This window comes from Vollenhovia emeryi, unplaced genomic scaffold (genome assembly GCF_000949405.1).
Source record: "Vollenhovia emeryi isolate VEMERY1.0 unplaced genomic scaffold, V.emery_V1.0 DF939344.1, whole genome shotgun sequence".
In the NCBI taxonomy this organism is placed as follows: domain Eukaryota; kingdom Metazoa; phylum Arthropoda; class Insecta; order Hymenoptera; family Formicidae; genus Vollenhovia; species Vollenhovia emeryi.
In genome coordinates, this window is record NW_011967022.1 from 60,167 (window position 1) to 83,779 (window position 23,613).

The 23,613-nt window shown below is 32.6% G+C and overlaps 1 protein-coding gene across 2 annotated transcripts; it reads right to left on the reverse strand.

Moving 5' to 3' along the window:
• Positions 1 to 713: 713 nt before the first annotated feature.
• On the reverse strand, positions 714 to 21,964 carry LOC105558441 (jerky protein homolog-like). Of its 2 annotated transcripts, XM_012006131.1 has the most exons (10): positions 21,621 to 21,964; positions 15,215 to 15,434; positions 9,642 to 9,864; positions 7,419 to 7,457; positions 5,617 to 5,862; positions 4,969 to 5,177; positions 3,178 to 3,357; positions 1,635 to 1,846; positions 1,088 to 1,304; positions 714 to 1,011 (listed from the first exon to the last, which is right to left on the reverse strand). In XM_012006131.1, exons 2-10 carry the CDS (start codon positions 15,326 to 15,328, stop codon positions 799 to 801), a joined length of 1,653 nt encoding a protein of 550 aa, XP_011861521.1. In that variant the 5' UTR covers positions 15,329 to 15,434; positions 21,621 to 21,964; the 3' UTR covers positions 714 to 798. The 2 variants fall into 2 exon arrangements, with proteins under 2 accessions (XP_011861521.1, XP_011861520.1); XM_012006130.1 differs by lacking the exons at positions 714 to 1,011; positions 1,088 to 1,304; positions 1,635 to 1,846; ... (3 more) ...; positions 7,419 to 7,457; positions 9,642 to 9,864 and adding exons at positions 12,659 to 14,372; positions 14,482 to 14,789.
• Positions 21,965 to 23,613: the final 1,649 nt, after the last annotated feature.

The window sequence follows — 23,613 nt, forward strand, 5'->3', positions numbered from 1 at the left end:
AAGGTCTCGGCAATACCTTTTCAACAAGCCCTAATCAAAAATAATCCGACGAGTATTTCCAAAGTTACGCTAATTTACATGACACCCGCTCGAAACCCAAACAAAATTTTTTCAAACGGCTGCCATTTCTCAGGGAAGCGATTTTCGGCAAAAACTCAAATGGATATGTTTCGTCTTAGAATTGTCCAAGGAATACGCCCCTGAAGTTAAGCTACTCATCACTGGACCACCCTGTATATATGAAATGACTCGGGAAGACATCCCCAACAACATATTTAAAAATAAAACAAATCGGAGAGGAAGTCGCTTTTATGCATAATTACCGAGAAAATTATATGTAGAATGGTATAATTACAGGAAGGAAAGGAGGGGATGAGAAGGAGAACAAGAGAGAGGAGAGGAAGAGAGAGAGAGAGAGAGAGAGAGAGAGAGAGAGAGAGAGAGAGAGAGAGAGGAACAGGAAAGGAAGAAAGGAGTAAAAAGGAGGAGAAGAAGAAGAAGAGAAGGAAGACAGGAGCAAAGGAGAAAAAGGAGGACAGAAGAAAGACGAGAGAGAAAGGGAGGAGAAAGGGAGAGGAGGGAAGGGGTGGACGGGGGAGGAGGGAGCGGAATGAGAAGTGTGAGGACGTGGGGAGAGGGGAAATAGAATGTAATGGTCGCTAAGGGCCAGGCCGCGTAGGAAAGGGAAGAAGTGGTATAGATCTGTAAAGGGTTTGGGCACGCACCCTACAAAAGCTCCACTTTTTTGCCCAGAGGAGAAAATAAAGTGACTTACTTATTATTAATATATAATATATTCTATAGAAATAATAATATCCATATTATTACCATCTTATATTCTTCAGAGAGCTCAAGTGAATCCTTCAAAAATTCAGGATATCCAATTCGCTCATTCATTGAATCAGCCTTTTTCTTCGCCACTGCTCTGGTCTCATCATCCATCCAATGATTTTCGACTAATAGTTCATTAAAAGCTTCGCGAATTGTTCGAATCATTTCTAGAGCAGTTTCCTAAAAACCAGGCTACATTATGATCCACAGAGCAAAATAAAGTTGTAGCTATATTTCTGAAGTGTAAAATACTTACCTTACTTTCGTGATTAAAATTTTCGCGTATAAAAAGAGCTCCTACTGCCATCCCGAGCTTCTTGTTAGTCCATTCGACGCATTGCGACCATCTATTCCTTTCACTAAGAATGCCCAAAAGGATCTTGCGAAATTCGATTCGTTTCTGCTGATACTCGTCAATCATGTGGGGCATAATTGACATAACAAATCGCCATAAAATATAGTTATGTAAAGTCCTGCGAAATTAATTTTACATAAAAATTTTAGAATTGGCACTTGAGAATCTCAAATGCAATCAATGTTTATCTATAGCAAGAAATTTAAAACTCTATGATTCTTCAATACATAGAAAATTGCAAAATGGTAGAGGACTTTTCGACTCACAATCAGTCTAGTCCGCTCTATGCGTAAATAAGAGATAAAGCGAGTATTACATAACACCCTCTTATGTATACATATGAATGTCAAAGATTTGAATCTGAAGGAAAATCTAAAAATTCAAAAATCTTAAACTCAAGGGCCTGTGAACTCAAGAAAAACAATCTTATCTCGAATATCTTTTTCACCTTTGATCCGTTCTCGAGATAATACGGCCCATTTGTACGAAATATGGCATCGCGTACATAACAACTAATTCCTTTTCATTAATCGGTGCATTAATAAATGTTCGCAGATAAATAAGCCATTGCAGCTGCGGAACTTCTTGTTGCAATTCTTGCAATGTTAATTTCCGATACATCGCCGAGGTATCATGTCTATCTGCTTCCGGCAATGAAGCCTGAAACCATATGAAATCATTATGAATCACTGTGTCAATCTATATAAAGTGTTTCAAAAAATTTTTTTAAACTTCTTTTCTCTTTTACTTGTCCACCATTCCTCCATCTCTTCCTCCCTTTCCCTTCTTTTCGTCTCACCCCAGTGAGAAATAATATATCGGATCGATGTCGATTCGATGTCCATTCTATCAGATCTTATCGTTGAGGCTCTACCGGTAGTTAAATGTTGATAATTTGAAATATTTTGAGATTATTTCGATGTTGTGACAAGTTCGCAAATAATATATTCCTTTCAAGACTTTTAATATGTTCTCCACATTTATTTATTATCTACGATTCGATAACGATGTGGCTTATGAGATAAAAAGCACTAATCAGACAGGATGTTGTGATTCAGTAAGTGAGTAGATAGCAGGTAAGATGTCACTATGCACACAAAATTATCTCATCTTTGTAAACATTAGCAACTGAGCAAGAAAGGAACACCAGAGCCAAAGAATCACCGCCAGCCCGTTCAATCAATGAAGTCGAGACCCGAACACACGGAAAAACTTAAGACTTAAGGGAAATGACCAATGACTGTTGAGAACATAAGCAGCCATTTTGAAACTTAAACAATGCTGAAAATTCCGATTGATTAAAATTCTTAAGTCTTAAGTTTTACTGCTTACATTTTTTTCGTGTGTTTGGGCCTTCAAGTAACATCGAGTGTGGTTCCAAATTGGATGGGTGACCACAATAGCGGCTATTCGCACACAGCCGGGGAAATGTTGTTTAGTTCTTTAATAATCTTTAAATCCAAAATTTGTTCACAATACATTTTGTTAAATAATATTTTGACGGTTTAATAAACGTATTTTTACATTATTTTAAAACGTGCTTTATATTATAGTAAAACTTTTTTTAAAATTTTATGATACATCTTTATGATCTTAAATCTTTAACATATTTTATACATATTCTATAAATATTGTGCGCTCTCTGGGAAAAAGCGTTCTCAATTATATTATACATATGTATACCAGACACGTTGATTTTGTACATACATATGTTGAATATCGATAAATGTTCCAAGCTGTGACTACCAGAATAATGAATTGAAGTGAGGATTAATTTTATATTGACATCGAGATTTCCAAATCGAATTGACATCGATCTAATGTATTATTTCTCACTGGCTCTCTCTCTCTCTCTCTCTCTCTCTCTCTCTCTCTCTCTCTCTGATTAATTTTATTATTAAAGAATTGATGTCTTTTGCTTCCTCATAGAGGAAGCTTTGTTTTTAACTATCTTTTTCAACCAACATAAAAGATATAGAGGAAAGACATACGTTAGCAAGCTGTTTTTCTAAAGCAATCACTCGATCGAACTCTTCGGACGCCGAATGAGGATTTGCTCCCAGCAAAATGGCAACGCTCACCATATAATTGTGATAAGCTTTCAGTTGAACTTCGCTAACCTTCTTCGAGTAATAATCTCTGCTAGGCAATGCCAATTGCATCTGGTCCAACTGCATACATAAAAAATTTACGTGAAAATATGTTTCTCTATAATCTGCAGAAACTGTTACGCTATTGTTTTGCTTATTTCAATGCATCACTGAGTGATAAAGAAATTGTGTATATGTGAATTATAAATATAAATTTTTCAAAAACAAAAATATCTAGCATAATATAATACGTTTGAATAATAGCATGAAGCAATTGTGATTAAAATTCCAATGAAAATCAGAAATTCAAAACTGGTCACGGAAAAAGATGGTATTCTACGGAAAGCCTTGTTATAACAATATTTTCACATAGAGTGTGAATTTCTAGTGTCGTCTTTTTTAATAGTCGTTGTTGGTCGTTTAAATAATTGCTAGTAATTAGTTGGATTTTGAAAATATCAAATATTGTCGTAAACCAGTGAAATCATACAAATCTATTGAGACAGTTTCTTGTCGATAAATGTAAGTAAGACATTAATAAACTTGTATTCTTCCGTCTGAGACACTTTCCTTTCTTTCCTTTAATTTTATACATAATTCTAATCAAATTTCAAATCGTTATCATATCTCAACTCTGTCGTTCATAATCTCTCTATCTAACCCTGAATTTTATTTTCAATTTCACTTAATTGTTCATCTTTTACTAATTTTACAAAATGACATCCAACAGGTATCATTTAGGCTCGGTTTTTCATTTTCTGGTTAACAGTTAACCAGTAAATGAACAACCAAGCTTTAAACTCTCAAAATTAAGAGCCCTGATGGCTGCAAACTTGACCGCGTCAGGTGAGAGCTATTTTGTCATAATTTAGATAATCAAAAATACTTAATCATAAAGTTAACAATAAAATAGTCTGTCTCAAGATCTTTTTGATATCGCGCAGGTAGATACAACTAGAAATGATTAATATTGAAGAAGAAAAGATATTTCTTAGCAATTAGAGAAAAAAAGGAAAGACTTGGCTCAATGATTATTGAGAACCGTACACTACTAGCAAAACAGAAAAACTAGAATTGCATAAAAATGTATAAGAAGTAAAGATTGCAAAAGTCAAAGAGCTGTTCAAGATTATTTTTTTATACATTTTTATATTGTGAATAAAAAAAATTTTTTTACTAAAAACATTTCACTTTTATTCATTGTCAGAATTCTTTTTGTGGATTTTTCTATTTTTCATGGAAAAATATTATTTTTAACCTTTAATAAATAGGATTGTGTCTCGATTTTTCCTTATCCGATTGAGCTTATATTTCGCACGATTTTTTACTTCCTCAAGTGGAACGATTTCAGAGAATTTTTTGAAAAACTAGCAAAAATTCTTCACTAAATATAGTTAAAGTCTACCCTAGTGTTACGTATTATACCTGCAATATGAACTTTATGAGTAACAACTACTTAATCGATTTATTATAATTAGTTTATGGATAATGCATGAGCATATCCAGAAAAAATTACTTAAAACAAAAAGAAAAATTATTTTAAAAAGTATAGAGAACATTATTATTAAAAATTTTATTTTACAAAGTTTTAAATAAAATCAAATCCAGGCCAAATTTAAACGACTCCCGTTTATTAGGATATTGACGTGTTGTATAGCCGTCACCTGACGGAGCCTTACTTTGCCGGCGCACCTGGAGGATATTGGCTGAGGAGTTCTTATCATCTGGACCGACCCATTGCTCCAGCAAAACGCCCATGTTGTATTCGCCGCGTAGACGACCTAGAAGAACCTCCAGTGGATAAGGCGGTGACTTCCAAGATGTACCCACTACTGCTGGCCAGCCACCAAAACGCTCCAAGATTTCCTTCAAAGGAGCATCTCCAATCTCTCGTATGTGAGCTGTGTTTTTACGTTAATTTCCTTTTTATAAGGCCGATGGCAGAGAACGATCCGTAAACGCTTAAAACTATTTTAGTCGTAGACGTAAGGCAAGGCAGAGAAAAACGTAAGTCGTGAAATGTTTGTAAAGACATATAAAGCATAGTAGATTGTAACCCTACAGGGAACAATAAAAACTATCCATCTATTTATCCAGCCCAATAAAATACGATTAATGTATCTAGAAATTTAATTTTATATTTTATTATCTATGAAAGATGCATAAAACTTAATTCGAAAGTTTGTCATTATTAGTATATTTATATAAATGGACATTACTTAACATCTCTTCAAGTTCTCACATTTAAACAAAACTAATCCTAAATTTGAGCAAAAAATTTATAACCAAAAAAAGCAAATTTCAATTATCTAGGACACCTTATATATCATTTATACCTACGGATGTCCATACATGACCTGTAGAACTTCTTCGCTTTAAGAGTGGCATTATTGTCGTCTGCATTTGATGGTTCCTCGAGAACACGTTTCAAGATTACTTGTAATTGATCAGCGAGTATCTCGAAGGTGCTGATAGCGCTCCGATCCTCTGGTATAACATGCAATCGATTCCACGTGCCGCAGGCATATTGAAAGAAGTCGGAGCAAGGCGCCGCGGTACGATCCATTGCCGCTAATAAACTCGCCGCTATATTATCAGTGAATTCTCTGTTACTTTTATCTATATAAACCATTATACAATGCTTATTTATTAGAAATATTTATTCCTCCCTTTTATCACCATTGTATCACAAAATCAGGTTGCTAAGTAAATTTAGTATTACATTCGTCATATGATAAATTTTTCAAATGTGTTACTTGGTTGCAGGATAGGAAAGTTTTCTGGTATCTCGAAATTCTCTGTCCTGTAACCATTCACTATGCTTAAAAAATTTGTCGTACAACAAATGTATCCTAGCTTATGGACTTTACGTAAACTATTTTCTGCAGACATTTATAAGACATCTGAAATTAACCAAAAAGACATCTATGTAGATGCGAAAATCGACTCCTCTTACAATTAGCTGTATTAAATATTTAAATTTTATGTTTCTCTCTGGAGGTCTGTCAAACTATTGAGCGAGATACCAAGCATCGCTCTGGAGTCACTAGTACACTATTCCTACTTTATTCAGTAAAATAAAGTAAGTAAGCGAGAAATACTTCGGGTGTGGGATAGCTCAGTTGGAAGAGCATTCACCCGGAAAGCGGAAGGCTCTAGATTTGAATACTTGTTTAGTTCTAGACCGTTATTTTTTTCGCCGAAAAATTAATAAGCACGCGTCTTAGTGCGTACTCCCCGAAGATACATCCCTATTTATTACAATGGAGCGCGATGTTTCTTGGTAACAGAATTGGATTGTGCCTTAAATTATGTTACGTTGCACAAATACAGGGTGTTACGGATAAGGTGTCCATCGGCTCAAGACAGGTAGAGTAGTTAAACTGAAAAGAAAAGTTATGTATCATTTTGTAAAATTCCTAGTAGTTATCGAGTAGTTAATTGAAACGTCTGAACGAATAAGCACGAGGAAAGCGGCAGACCGGACTGGGCAAATATTAAGGTGGCTCCTTCACGAAGGAGCGGTTAGTATGCTTCTGTGGAAGTGTGGAGTCTCTTTGACTTTTGTAAATTTACATGACAAGGGACAAGCGGTAAGCATCAGCTGAAGTTTGCCACTCGCTGCAAGACAACATTTTTCTGGTGTGTCGTTCCACCTCCCGCCATTGGACGTCCATTATTGCTATGAGACTAAACAAATAAGGCATTTAACATGCTTGCCGAGTCCGGCCTACTGCTTCTCGTGTGTTTATTCGCCCAGACGTTTTTATTTATCACTTGAAAACTATTGCAAATTTTCCAAAATCGTACATAACTTTCCTTTTCAGTTTAAGTCGCTCTACCTGTATACGAGCAAATAGACACTTTATCCGTAACACCCTGTATACATGAAACATTAATAAAAATATACATTAGCAACATTAGTTATTTTATTAACAAAATAACCTAATATTAAAATTGCTTGCTGGATAACCTGTCAATCTGAACAAATAATTAAGTATCTTGTAAAGAACAAAAGAAAAATGTGAATTTTTCTACATTCTTCTTTGTGTTCTTTAAATGAAGACACTTTTAATATTTTATTGTAAACAGATAAGAAATTAAATATAATATGTAAGTATATGTAAATTGAAAGAATGTACCTGTTCGGACGCATCCTTCTGTCATACAAATGTTTGGATCTGAAAGTAGAAAGCAGCAAAGATATACTAGAATTTAAAAATATGAAAATTCTATTTGTGAAACTAGAATTGAAAAATATGAGAATTTTTCTAGTGTTTAATCTTTTTTGTATTCTAAAATTCTCAAGTTGCTATCTTTTTAGATACATTGCTGGCCAAACGTTTGAGATCGTACATACAAGGTTTACCTGAAAAATGGATACCTCGAATTAACTTGAAAGAATGTTTTTGAAAAAATGTTAAATGCAAAAGTTTTAGGGTTTGGAAATAGGCATTCGGTGGTGAATTTGAACTTGACCTGTATCTTTGATACAGCCGGGTTCAGGTCACCATCAAATGCCTCTCTGTGGATGCTGAAATACTCATCCGAAACATTTGTTCTGAAACTGCATCCTCTATAGGTACAGATACAGCTATCAAATATAAACAGGCAAAGGGCCAGCAGAGCGATGGCTAATATGCGGAGTAAACGTTGCTTAATCGCTGTTCTTCTTCGTCTTCGTGTGATTGAGGTAGCGCGTGTCACACCAATCATTTCTCCAGAAAAATAATTCAGTGCCTCTAGTATCTATATCTACATTAACAAATTCAAGAAATATAACTTGTATCTGAATCTCTTTATCAAATTCATAGGAAATTTGTCTGGTGACTGCATCTTTAATAAAAAAAGTCAAGATACCAAACTCTGCCCTTAAGAAAAAGAACTGAGCAGCTGTACCAGTAACTGATGAAGTTGAATCAGTAACTTGTGACGTTCTATCAGTGACTGATTACGAGAGTCAGTTACTGGTAATGCTTTTCAGTTGACTTCCAGTTTTAATAATCAGTTTTTACAATACACTAAAAAACTGGTTAGACACTGAGTGTTGCCATCAATAACTGATGACTGGTCCTCAGTTTTTTTAACGGTTTGTCAGATACTGATTATGTTCTTCATTTGACGCCCAGTTTTAATAATCAGTTTTTACATTAATCTAAAAAACTAGTTAGACACTAAGTGTTGCTATCAGTAACTGATGGCTGGTCCTTAGTTTTTTAATGATTTCTTAGATACTGATTACCTATGTTCTTCAATTGATATACAGCAGATTTCTTATTTGTCAAAGGCAAGTTTATAGAACTGGTGAAAGGGAACTGAACTGACAATGACAACTGGGCACTAACTGACTGGATAACTGATTATTGTAACTGATGAGAGCACGATCAGTATATTGAAACAAGTTACTGATAAAAGAAACAGTTGTACCAGTTACTGATAAAAAAACTGGCCAATATTGGTCCAATTTTATTCAGTTTTATATTGATCAGTAACTGATAGAACTTCTATGCTGTTCAGTTGATCAACCGAACAGCATAGAAGTTCTATCAGTTACTGATCAATATAAAACTGAATAAAACTGGACCAATATGGACCAGTTTTTTTATCAGTAACTGGTACAACTGTTTCTTTTATCAGTAACTTGTTTGAATATACTGATCGTGCTGTCATCAGTTTCAATAATCAGTTATCCACCAGTTAGTGCCCAGTTTTTTTATCAGTTTTGGCTGCATTTTTTCTTAAGGGTGTCCCTGGGTAATAAGGATTAAGTTTTTTAACTCAAAACAGAACCAGAATCACATGTCGGAAGGCATTGTAGTACCTCTTCGCAACATTGACCTGTATCCAGAACATTGAAAATTACGGTGGACTCGCGTTATGTGCCTGAAACGTGTACTGTGAGAGTAACGATGTGTCCTTCCATACTTTATATTTTAAGCACTTTATTTCTTTTCAGAAGGCTCATAAAATTCTGGACGTAACAAAAGTTTCAAACATTGTATATCATTTTTTATTTTATTATAAAATAATGAACAAAGTAATAAAAATATTAGTCTTTATTTCTTCGAATTTGTGTTTATCGCATGGAGAGTCTTATGAATTTTATTAATTTAATAAGAATGTATTAAATTATAATACAAGTATGTACATAAATCTAATATTATTTTATGTAGCAGATAGATATTTTTAATTAATGGTCTCAAACTTTTGACTAATAATGTATGTTAAGAGTTGTTTGATTTTAAAATTTATTAAAACCACATCAATACTATAAAATACTGATATCATGTCAATAATCTTCATACATTTAAACAGTATGCAAGTTATGTATTATATAAGAGTAAAAGAATGAAGGATGAACTTACGAGGCTTTCGAATACATTTGCGATTTAACGCCAGTAACAGAAATATAAACAGGCAAAGGGCCAGCAGAGTGATGGCTAATATGCGGAGTAAACGTTGCCTAATCGCTGTTCCTCTTCGTCTTCGTGTGATTGAGGTAGCGCGTGTCACACCAATTGATCTCCGCGGTTTGGTCTGATGCTGAAGAATGGATGTGGTAGTTTCACCACGTGAAACATAAGTTACCTAAACGTAATTGGTTGATTAAGACCATGGAAATAAATTGCATTTTTATCTTTTATAAGAAGAATAAAGAAATCGAAAGATATCTTTATAGCTTTGATTTGAAGACTAATTCTATTAATATATACATATCATTTATATAAAATAGCATTTTTTTATTTGATTATTTAAAATAGCTTTTTATTTTTTTATAATATAAAAATTAATGCAGCAAGAATTTTCTATTCAAAGGAATAAATTTTATATAAAGAAATTAGTCAACGTTATAGATATTAATCAATTTTTACGACTTATTATCCATTATATTTGTATATTTCTTGAATAAAAATAATATTATTATTAATATATTGATGGTCTTGAATATAGGATCTGACGAGTGGCATCCGTTTGGCCACGTTGCAATTGACCATGGTCCCGAATGACCACGTTGCAATCATTTCCAATTCAATTTCGTCGAAATTGAAATGGCAAATTCCAAAAGAGGTTTTATTATCAAACATTTCAAGATTACCAACTCTGCAACCATTAATGTGTTTACTTCCCAGAATAGTAAAAGCTGAACAAGTTATTGATAAATCAATGATCAATGGCGAAAAATGTCTCTCACAAAATTCCCGGATAATTTTTAATAACCATCTCCTGAAAAGTTTTGGTTGTCTGTAAAAGAATCTAAAGAGTACTGTGGCGGCAATAAATTTGATGAACTTTGTGACTTTGCTGTTAACACCCTGCTATTTCCTCATTCAAGTGCGGCTTGTACACGCGTTTTTTAAAACAAAAAGTAGAAATAGATTGTTACTGTCAACAACCAAGTCTTTATTGTTAGCTTCACGGTGTGTAAGTAGAACAGGTGGTTGCAGTAAATTTGATGCTGAAGAAATATTACATTGTATTATATGAAGAATAGTACTATATGTATCCTGGCAAAGCATTATCGAAACCAAGTATGTCAAATTCAACTATAAATCAATTACATAATGAAGATTTGTATGAAGATATAGTGTTTAAAATTTTCTTAAGATAACAACGCGACATATACAGGTTGTCCGAAAAATCACCTACTTCACTTCGGGAGGTGATTCGGGATCCAAAAACAAGCAAAAAAGTTCATACAAATATAGGTCCGGAAATGAGCCGTTTCCGAGTTATAGCCACTTTTATGTTCAAAAATCATAATTTAGAATCCGCTTGGCATCCCTCTTTCTTAATTATTTCTTAAATTAAAAATGTGCCTCGGTGGTCGAATTGGTTGAGACGCCCGCTTAGCGAGAGGGAGGTCCAGGTTCAAACCCTGGCCGAGGTGATATTTTTTCGCAATAAATTTAGAATAGAATATTTAGACACTACCATCCTGTCACGGCTCTGACAAGTCCTTTAAATTCCTTAAAAATTTTTATTTTTAAATTTGTATTTTTAATTTTCAGTTTTAATTTTTTTAGTTTTTCAATTTTTCAATATTTGTAAATACGATTACATTATTTTTAAAAGAAATCAGTTGTTTTCACGACTACTTAAAGTCAGTTGTTTTCGCGACTATTCAAAATCAGTTGTTTTCACGGCTATTCAAAATCAGTTGTTTTCACGGCTATTGGAAATCAGTTGTTTTCACGACTACTTAAAGTCAGTTGTTTTCACGGCTATTCAAAATCAGTTGTTTGCATGTTGTTGAAAAAGACTAAAAAAATTGTTATTAAAAAAAATTGAAAATAAAAATTTACGATTTTTGAACATAAAAGTGGCTATAATTTGGAAACGGCTCATTTCCGGACCTATGTTTGTATGAACTTTTTTGCTTGGTTTTGGGTCCCGAATCACCTCCCGAAGTGGAGTAGGCGATTTTTCGGACACCCTGTATACTATACCTAATGAGCTGTATAAATACTGAAAAAATTGATGTTCCTTTATTAATATTTTTAATTTTTATTTTAGTTTGTATATTTGATTTATTTATATATTTTTTGTTCTTCTTCGTTATAGACAGATGTTATAGATAGGTTACTCACACAGCACCGAAATACATATTTCAGAAAGCTCTCAAAAAGCTGTCAATGAAATATGAAGCCTTTCAAAAAAATATTTCAGACATGTTTCAGATATATGAAATGTCCGCGTAGATGAGATATCATAAATGTTTTTGAAATATTTCTGAAATGCTTCAGAAATATCTCTTAAATGCTTCGGAAATATTTTTGAAATGCGTCAGAAATATTTCTGAAATGCTTCAGAAATATCTCTTAAATGCTTCGAAAATATCTCTTAAATGCTTCAGAAATATTTCTGAATGATTTCTATATTACATTTCAATATTAATTTCCGAGTTATACATATGTTGGATAGCTTTCAATAACATATGTTTTACAGATTTCGTACGAAAAGTTCTCCGAGATGTTTTGTAATATTTCTGAAATATTTCAGTGAGAAGGATCATAAATGATTTCGATAAAACGTTTCAGAAATATTTCTGAATGATTTCTATCTTACATTTCACTATTAATTTCCAAGTTTTATTTTGGATAGCTTTCAATAACATATGTTTTAGAGATTACGTACGAAATATTTCTCTGAAATGTTTTGTAATATTTCTGAAATATTTCAGTGAAAAGGATCATAAATGATTTCGATAAAACGTTTCAGAAATACTTCTGAATGATTTCAATGTTACATTTCAATATTAATTTCCAAGATATCTTTTGGAAAGCTTTCAATGACATGTGATTTTAATGAAACGTTTCAAAGATATTTCTGAATGATTTCAATTTTACATTTCAATATTAATTTACCTTTCGGAAAGCTTTCTGAAACTTGTTTTGATGTGTGGGCAATTAATAAAATTCTATTTTAATTGGTTAGTATTCAGCTTATTCCTATTTTACTATATTCCTCTTTCTTACAGACTAAAAAAGGGTCATCAATTATAAAAATGGAAATAAAAAATGTACAATAATTTGGAGGTAAATACGATCTCTTTTCTTCTTTCTTCCCTCCCTCTCTGCCTATGTGCTTGTCTATTGTATACAGTAGAACCTCTTTTATCCGAGGTAATGTGGGGAGGGGGTACCTCGGATAAGCGAAAACTCGGATAACACAGAAGAAACACAAAATTCGAAAACTTTTATTATTTTTTATATATTTAAAATGCTACAATGGAATTTAACCCCATGAACATATAAAAGTAAAAATTTAACGAACGTAGATTAATTTTTGGTGTACAAAGCATTACTTAAGTTACTAACGTGGCTTAAGAAAGTCAGTAATAGAGCACTGTTTCAACCTGCTCATGCGTTTTCTAGCTGCAATATCTCGCCATCGTTTCATCAATAAGAGGTCACTTGCAGTACTTTCCGGCTGTTCCTCGATATATTTAAGAGCTAGTTCAAGCGCATTTAATCCTTCTTCGTGGCTGATTTGCGGACTTTCTTCCGTTTCACTGTCTTCTATATCGTCCGCGTTTTCTTCTCCAGAATTTACGAGTTGGCCAATTTCGTCATGTGTAAGTTCCTGTTTACAATCGTCACCATAAACCCATTCTTCAGTGTCGTTTCTGTCGACGTTTTCACAACCAGGGATCTGCTCCATGATGCTGTGCAAATCCACATCGTCTGCTACTTCATCGCTTTGGTTGTTAGAACACAAGATTTTTGCCCATGATCTTTCGAGCGTGTGCCTTTGGACAGCATCCCAAGCTTGAGCTGACCAGTAAATAACGCTTTTTATGTTTATTGCAAGCAAACACTCTTTGAAGGTACTACCCGCGGCGCTTTTTTCCAGAATTTCTTGAAGTAAAAAACGTCGGTAATGACGTTTAAACGTCTCGAGTACGCCTTGATCCATTGGTTGTCCAATGGAGGTAATTACATTCGGTGGGAAAAATTTGACGATGATGTGTTCACTTCTGAGAGCCGACTCGTTCAGGTGCGATGGAGCGTTGTCGAGTAACAAAATCGCTTTTCTAGGAAGACCATTTTTTTTCAAAAATCTCTCAACCGAAGGGACGAATTGTTCGAAAAACCATTTTTGGAAAAGATCGCGACTCATCCAAGCACTCTTTTGATGCGCGTAGTACACTGGTAAGGCTTCCGATTTGATGTGTTTAATCGCTCTGGGTTTAGCCGATTTCCCGATACACATTAGTGGGAGTTTGTGTGTTCCGGACGAGTTACTGCATGCTAAAATGCTAACCCTTTCCTTATTCTTTTTATACCCCGGAGCAACCGCTTCTTCTCGTGAGGCTAATGTCTTAGAAGGCATTATTCGAAAATTTAGGCCAGTCTCGTCGCAGTTATAAATTTGATCTCGCAAGTATCCTTCTTCCGCTACAAGCTTATTGAATTCTTCTTTAAACTCAGTCAATCTACCTTCATCAGCTGACATTTTTTCGCCACAGATGCTTAACTGACGAATAGCGTGTCTTTTCTTCCACCTGTCGAGCCATCCGCAACTTGCTGTAAAAGTCTCGCTTTCATCGGGAAACTGTTTTGCAAGCATCTTGGCCTTTGCCTGTAGAATGGGGCCTGAAGGGGAGAAAGGAAAAGAAAGGTTCGGAAAAAGCCTATTTGCATGGTATTGTATCGAACAAGAATCTTCAAACTCTGTCATATTCGACAAATGTTTATGACATACCTGATACTGCCAGTCGCTTTTCTCTCATTTGAGTGAACCATAGAAATAAAGCTTCGTCAACTTTATCATACTCTGCCGGTTTCATCGTTTTACGACTTGTCATCGCACCGCCGGATTTTATCGCGAATTGCTCTAAATTAGATCGATTTCGACGCCAATCGCCCACGGTGGTCTCTCCAACACCATAGTCGGCCGCGACATTGCGAATTATTTCTCCTCTATCCAATCTTCTAATTGCTTCCAACTTCTTCTCTACACTCACGACGACTTTTTTCCGCTTCTGTGACATGGCGATGTTTTTCCAATGACTGTTAAAGCCCAACTGTTAAATTCTAGCTCACAACCGAGGAGCACAAAGCGTGTAGTAACAAGTTTATGCTTGTTTAAACAAAAAATATGTTGCAATCGCAAACTAGTCCGCGCATACACCATAGCGGCGTCATCCGTTTTATCCGAGTTTTTCCGTATTATCCGAGCGCACACCTCGATTAACGTGGAGTGCTTGGATAAGTCCGGTGGCTCGGATAACGCGGAGCCTCGGTTGATCGAAGGCCGTATAACCGAGGTTCTACTGTATGTATGTACATCACAACAAAACCGCTTTAAAAGTAAAATGACATGAGAGAAATAGGAATGGAAAACATAATATTGAAGAATATTAGCAGACCTTAAGAAACATGCAAAACTAAAAAATGTTGGTGAGAAATCTTATTTATTAAAATAGTTCACGTACTTGAAGAGAATTTGCAGTAGATATATTATCTTGACTAGTTGATCCTGGCAAATCAGCCGATTGTTCGGCGACATTGGTCGAAGCTAGATAACCATTGCTCCTTTCGGATTTCATTCTTGCTTTGCTGATTTCCTGCAAGATACCTCCTCAACGCAAGCAATAGGTAGCACTCGCTCATCAGAGGGACAATTAACGATTCACGACGCGGCTTTTTTGGAACCTGCAAGAATTGGAAAAAATAGGAAAAAGGTCCTTGTCCCAGGCTCCTATGACCATGTAAAATAAAGTTCTTCCGTATATTTTCTTTAGATTACCGCACAGATGTATTGCAATTCTTTGAAATTGGGATTCACAGCACACTATAATTCCTCAAGACTGTGGTTGCCAATTAAACATTATGCTTTGAAACAACAAAATGTACTATTAACTGATCGTTATATAACGGTTCAAACTAATAACTAAAGAATTCAGACGATTTTTCTCGTTGGAAAAAATAAAAATTGTATTGTAAAAACTTGTATTTGAGTATTTGACAAATATACAAGAAAAATCATGTAAAAACTGAAAGATATATTCTGATATAAATTGGTTTCGTATAAAGATTGTTTCCTCAAATTTGATTCATTTGTTAATTTTTTTCAAAATTCTGGTACGAATACATACGTAAACTTCATGTTCACATTTAATGGTATAAATAGAACACCCACACAGCAAAATATATCTGATTGTGAGACTTAAATCAGATATCATTTCACCGGTCATATTTGAGTTATCTCGTAGATAATATATCTTCAATATTTTAAGGATGTCACATTCCTGATATCTCTTTTTAAAAAAATTATGATTTATATTTTTATTATTTGTTTTGTTTTTAAATAATTGTTTATTATTTAACTTTTCCTCAAAATAAGTTTTCTAAACTTATCTAATCAAAAAAGAAATAGTACGATTAAAAAAATGAAAATAAGATAAATTTGAGTTTACAATAATGGTATAAAAATGTAAATGCTGATTTATGGAGTCCGTGTTCTTTAATGATTTATGCTGAAACTGATAAGAAAAATACATTTTCTGTTTATCACGTTGCTTATTCTGTAATACGTAAAATCCGATTTCAAATATAGATACGTACAACAATATTTGATATAAAATCAGATATCATATTTCAGATGAAATAAAAATGACTTTTTAGAACCTAGAAGATCTCTCTCAGATTATCCAAACAATATTTGAATAATTTCTTGTATCAGTTATTGTAATATTTAGATATCTCCAAGATAACTTTGTGACATTGTTTGCTGTGTGAATAGACATTGTGGATAGACATAGGATTAATTGTACATATATATAAACCTGTAGTTTTGTAAAATTTGATGAAATTAGCTGAAACTTTACTATTATTACTTTAAGTCCCACATAGCACATAATATTACGTAATATATCAGTAATATTATAATATTGCAGTAATATTACATATTGCAATGTAATATTTCATTAATATTACTGATATGTTACATAGAAATATTACACAGTAATATAACAGTAATATTGCTGCAATATATCAGATCTAAAGTAGCGCAAGGTGATGTCAAATCGATTTTTAATTACGTCTCATTACGTTTTATTACGTCATTAAGATGCCATAAAGACGTCACTTAATGTCACGTTGCTATTTGACACTTTCCAATGTATATCGCATTGAAGTATGAATAAAATATTATAAGGGTAATTTGTAATGTGACGATAATTCATCTTTGAGAATGACTACAAAAACGCATTATTAAACAATTATTGGAGAGATTATACAGCCCGTGACCATCTTTTCCGTAGGGCCATCATACCCGGGTTTACCCTAATCTATTTCCTTGTAATATTACGTGATACATCACAGTATTATTATTGCGATTATCACAGTAATATTGCTACGATTATCTCGGTAATAGTAATAATAATAAAACATTTCATTGGGCGGACATTTTAATATTATTGTGATACTCGTATATCAGTAATATTACAGAAATATTTCCGATATATTTTATTGTATATACTATATGTATATTTTATTGTATATTTTATTGTATATATGTACATTGGAAATGTAATATTACTGTGATATTACTGTAATATTGCGTGCTATGTGGGGTAATACTGATCAAAAGTTACCATTGCCATAAGTACTTAAATTAATAATAGTAAAGTTTCAGCTAATTTCACCAAAATTGATTTTTTATAAGAAAAAAAGGACTCCATGCAAACCTCATGGAAAATGGATTTCGGTGAAAATGGTTAAAACTTGGCCATTTTGTACTTCAAGTGATTCCAATTAAAAGTTACTACCCAGATAACAATTCTTGTACGCAAATTTTGTCTTATGCATACAAACTTGTACGAGATTTGTCTGAGTTTTGCTCGTAAGATATGTTTTGTCTGTGCTTTTGCATGCAAATGGTTAGCTCATGTGTTAACGTATAATTTTGTGCGCAAATATTATATCTACCCAGAAAACATTTTGCGCGCAAACATCTGGTATTATGACGACGCACTTGGATAGAATTTTGCTTGCGTTGTTGAGCCATTTTTGTACGTGAGTTGTTAGATATTTCCGCACAAAATGATACGTTGATACATGAGCTAACCACTTGCGTGCAAAAGCACAGACTAACCATATCTTACGGACAAAACTCAGGCAAATTTCATACAAATTTGCATTCATAAGACAAGCAAAATTTGCGCGCAAGAATTGTTATCTGGGCAACGACTCACGTAAAAAATCGCTCAGCAACGCAAGCAAAATCCTATCCCAGTGCGTTGTCATAATGCTAGATGCTTGCGCGCAAAATGTTTTCTGGGTATTGCCACAAGTCAATTCTCCCGCACGGAATACAAATATCTATTTTTAGATATTTTTTTCCGTGATTAGATATTTAATGGATATCCACGAATATCTAAAACATATCCATTAGAAGTGCTTTTTTTTAGATATTCAAGTGTCCGCTATATGAGATCTATTAAATATCCATAGGATATTTATATCAGTATCTAATGGATATTTATATGTTGATGTCCCGTAGATATCCATTACATGTATATTAATATTCGTCTGTTAAAAAATATTTTGTATAATAATTACATACAAAAACCTGTAGTTTTGTAAAATTATGTCTGAAATTTGTTCATATATAAAAGTTACATATATAAAAGTCTAATATGCAATTGCCACGTCGCAACAGCAAGTGGTACTACAATAGTTTGAATATCTAATGCATATCCTTGGTAGCTGTTTGGTTGATATGGATATGTGGATACGTAAATATCTAATGATTATCCTTGGTAGTTGGTTGGTGGATATGGATTTGTGGATAATATATATATCCATTATATATTCTTGCTGGTTATGAGGGAGATACAGGCATTTTATATATCAATTAGATATTTATTAGATATCTATATTATATGGACATCATATGGATATATAGATATTTATTGGATATTTATTAGATATTTTATTCTGTGTGGGTTATGAGTCCTTTTTGTTCTAACAGGGCTCAAAGTTCGAATTATAAGCGCTCTTATCGAATTTCCAGCCCTGTTAGGACAAAAACAGCTCATAGAATTGACTTAAGTGGCAATGGTGACTTTTAATCAGCATCATTTAAAGTACAAAATGATAAAGTTTTAGTAAATTTCACCAAAATCCATTTTCCATAAAGTTTATGCGGCATTCTTTATTTAAATAATATCAAATTAATTATGTTACAAGTTATAATAATAATTATTTAGTTATTGTGTAATTTTTAATAGCTATTATTCAACTGTAATGTAACTTATTATAATTATTATTAAAACAAATATCTTAGATATAGCCAGTAAGTATAAGTTACATTACAGTTAAATAATAGTTATTAAAAATTACATAAGAGCTAAATAACTTTTATTATAAATCTTAACATAATTGGATATTATTTAAACGAATTTAAAAAAATAAAAGTGAATAAAAATTTACTTTACACCATTTAAAAGAGTTTTTCTCGATAACTGTTAGCTTTTACAAAATAAAACAAGAGTATCTTTTCTTTAAAAAATGTGAAATTACGTAAAACGTAGACCTGTCAGTTTTGTAGCTACAAGGGTCAAAAGTGGTCCGTTTCTGCTTCTTCGACGTGGCATTAAGAAACTTATATTGTTTTGAAGTCTTTGCAAAATATAAAAATAATTATTACAATTTATTAAGATCGGAACAGTAATATAAAAGTTATATGTATAAGAATATTGATTCGAAGAATTTAACGTTAAAGACAAATATCTCGGCAAAGAAGTGCTATAAAGAAATTTATAAAAACTTGTAGATTATTTTTACCTATTCTACATGTCCACAAGAGATTGCTAGTTTTTACCGAAACACCCTGTATATATATACATATGTGTGTGTGTGTGTGTGTGTGTGTGTGTGCGTGTGCGCGTGCGTGCGTGTGTGTACAAGGTGAATCATTTAATACAATTAAGAATTCAAACGACATAGGCTGGCAAATATTTTATTTTAATGAAATAAAATTACGACATTTCGACCAGTAATACTAGTCCTTACAACGAGGTTGTATGACTAGACGCCTGTCTGTCGATTTGCGGAGTGATGTAATCAATTTTTTTATTTCGATGGACATATATTTTGTTATTATTGTTTATTTTTTGTGTACTACGACATGTTCTCCTATCTTTTGCTTTAACAATTGATGGGTGTAACGTAAGATATACTTGAAAAGGACTAGTATTACTGGTCGAAACGTCGTAATTTAATTTTATTAAAATAAAAGATTTACCAGCTTATGTCGTTTGAATTCTTAATTGTACTTCTTTTATCACTGGCGACTTACCATTTCCAAAAACTTATGAATCATTTAACTCTTAACAAATCTGAATAACTAAAAATAAAAAATAAAAAATAAATTATTTTAGAGAAAAATGTTACAGACAAAAGTTATTTGATTAGGCGGAAATAAGGCAATGCCATTGAATTGACCTTGGATAGTCGTTTGTAAGTCACATGAAGGTTACTTTTAATTTCTTATATAAATGAAAACTTCTATTTCGTATTTTATTATCTTTTTGTGGAGATTTCAAGTCACTTATATAGAGATTTCTGTCTCTTATTAAGTAATTTGAACAACTTTTGTCTGAAACACATGACATTTTTTCATGCCTAATATTTTTTTAGATATTCAAAGAAACTTGGCAATTTTTTCAATATTTAACTTATGATATCTCAATAATTGTTTGTCAGAGACAAAAGTGGTACAGGACTTTTTTCATTTATTTGTTTTCAAGAATCTGCTACTACAATATGACGTTCCATTTTAACTTGGTAATCTTGAAATCTCAATGGAATTTTCATGTATATGCAAGTATTTACAAAAGTTAGGATAGTATTGTAACAGCATATCCTTGAGATCAAATCAAGTAAAACAGTCCTGTATCACTTTTCCCTCTGACAAACAATTATCAAGATATGGTAAAGATATGGTAAAAAAATTACTAAGTTTTCTTTAAATTTTTCAAAAAATATTAGGCGAGTGAAAAAAATGTTTAAAATCAAGGTTGTTCAAATTAATCAATACAAAAAGGTGGTAAAATAAAAAATAGAAGTTTTCATTTAAGAAATTGAAAGTGACATTAATGCATGAGATAACAAGGATAACATGGGATAACATGGGATAGACACAAATTTTGAATTTATATAGATTTCTTTTTCGATAAATTAAAAATAACAGTATGTAAGAAAAGAATACAAAACACATATATCGTAAAAACTTCTATCTCTTTTTAATTTGAATATACCTGTTTCATATAAATATAAAAATAATGACATGTTAAATTGAAAAAAATAAAGATTTTATTAACTAATTATATGTTAGAAACTTGATATATTCAATTAGTTTATGTTGTCAGTTTGATCGTTTATAGCTTAAAAGTTGCTTTAATTATAACACTGAAATAACTATGATTTTTTCGCACGTCGTGGAATTAATTTATACAGCCATAGTGTCTGCGAATCACAATAACGTACATAATATTCGTAATTTTATATATATATAATTATATAAGTACACTTATAAATAGCAACATAAAATAGAATACAATACAATACAGATAAAGAATGATTAAAAATAAATAAATTTTGATAAATTTTTATAAATCAACTGTACGTTTCATTGGATTTAGATTCTGGACGATAATAATTATTAACTTAATGTTTACATTTATCATGAATTGATTAGTTGAAGATCATTTATGCCGAGATGACACAATTTGAACGTAATGTATTCACCGCGATAAACAAGGAACAAACAAGTGATAATCGAAATGAACGAGATGCAACCGAGCAACGTCAAGACGCGCGAAAAGAACTCACGGTAGGGCGAGTTTACGCTCGTCGCTTGTGTACAGAAGCAACAAGCGTCCTGCGAAAAACTGTCGGGGGTGTCGATCGAAGACGCCACTACCGCCACCGCTTCTACTATTGGTAGCAGCACGATTATGATAAGGGGCACAAGAGAGGATGCGTGTGAGAGAAGTAGCGCCATGCAAAGGTGTGGGAATGTATGAGGTCAGATCGGAGGAAAAAAGAACCGGTCGATACTGCAATGCAGCGATAAATTCGTTCGTGCCACGACACGTAGCGGCGGCAGTGCGAAGCTATTCGGGTTTTGCTTTATCAAAGCGATAGATATAATTGACAATGTGGCGCACTACAGAATTTATTTTATGTACAAGAATCTTCAGATTTACAACTAACTTGCCAAGAATATTAGTAGTATCAGTAGAAATGTCAGTAGTAAGTATTATCAGTTAGTAGTATCATAGTAATATCAGTAGAAATGTAACAAAATTTGCTACCCAGGTAGCAATTCTTACACGCAAAGAACCACCGCAAAAAGGGTAAAAAATGCGTTTTTTTGTCGATTTTTCAAATATATTTTATGTCAAATAATAGCTCATGATAAGATATTAATTACAGAAAAATTTTACAATGAGTATACGATCGTTTCAGAGAGATAGAGGGTCAAAGTAATTACCACCTACTAAAAAAGTATGACACTATTGACATCTTCCCATACAGCACACAAATGTTGAATCAACATCTCAGAAACGTTCCATTACAACATTGTAATATTGCATCAATATTATGAAATGTAGATTCAACATTGAAAAGATATTGCAATAACGTCTAATGTCCGTTGAATTGTAATGTTTTGTAAACGTTACAATTCAACATTCAGAAAACATTGTTAAATTATATCAAGTTAACATTGGTCGCGTTTAGCAGAATATTTTTTACAACTGTTGGAAGTGCTGAAATTGTATTATTCCATTAAAATAATAATCCAATCTTAGCTCAGAAAATTTATATTTTTTTATTTGCACCGATTATAAATATTATAATATACAGGGTGTTTCATTTTAATCTAGCCAGGCGAATATTTCAAACGTTGTTGAGTTTAGAGAAAAATGTTTCAGACAAAAGTTGTATGGTTTCGAGGGGGACGTAAGAAGGTACCATTGGTTTGACCTTGAAGAATTATTTGAAGGTCACATGAAGGTCACACCAATTTTTTTTAATAGCATTCCCTATTTTTTATTACATATTCTTGTAGCTGAGCTCGAAAACTTTCCAAAACGCTATAATAAAGTATTTTTTATTAAGAACTTTTTGAGTTATTAAGGTTTGAAAGTGCCAATATTTTGACATAAATTACAAAATACCTTGTAAAATATTCATTTTTTTATCATTTTACCTTAATACTTTTTTGAACAGAATAATGAGACAAATCAACCGGTGTAAAGAAAACACAATTTTGTAACAAGAAATAAAAAAATTTTTTTAAAACAATTGCTTTCTTTACAAATGATTCACAAATTTAAAAAAATATTAGTGAAGACAACGTATCATGGTCATTTTATATATTTATTAAATTAATGTCATTCATTTATTTATTTATTTATTTATTTTATTTAAATTTATTTATTTACTTAATTTATTTAAATTAATTTAAATTAATTAATTAATTAATTAATTAAATTTATTAAATTTATTTTATTTTGTATTTAGAAATCATCTCACATTATTCATTAGTATAACCAAGAGACAAGCCGGCGAAAGATCTGATCGAACAGCGAGTTAACACGAATCAACTGAATAATCATGTTATTTATTATGGATTTACCGCGGCATATAAATTTATGTTACACATTGTATACACAAATTTGACAGCACCATGATCACTCACCGCGCATGAGCGCGGACAGTGATTCGCATCCTGAATTTTTTTGCGCGTTCGTAAACTCATAAAAAAAAGTATCGCAACCTCAGTGCTCCCGACTGTACGGTCGACAACCCTTAAGGT

Bases quoted from the DNA above. Each gene is read 5' to 3' on its own strand.
- LOC105558441 (XM_012006130.1), bottom strand. From the start codon at position 15,288: ATGTCGCCGAACAATCGGCTGATTTGCCAGGATCAACTAGTCAAGATA. The intron at 14,790-15,214 runs GTACGTGAACTA...GGGCTTTAACAG, and splicing joins CTACTGCAAATTCTCTTCAA to TCATTGGAAAAACATCGCCA. The intron at 14,373-14,481 runs GTATGTCATAAA...TCTCCCCTTCAG, and splicing joins AAAGCGACTGGCAGTATCAG to GCCCCATTCTACAGGCAAAG.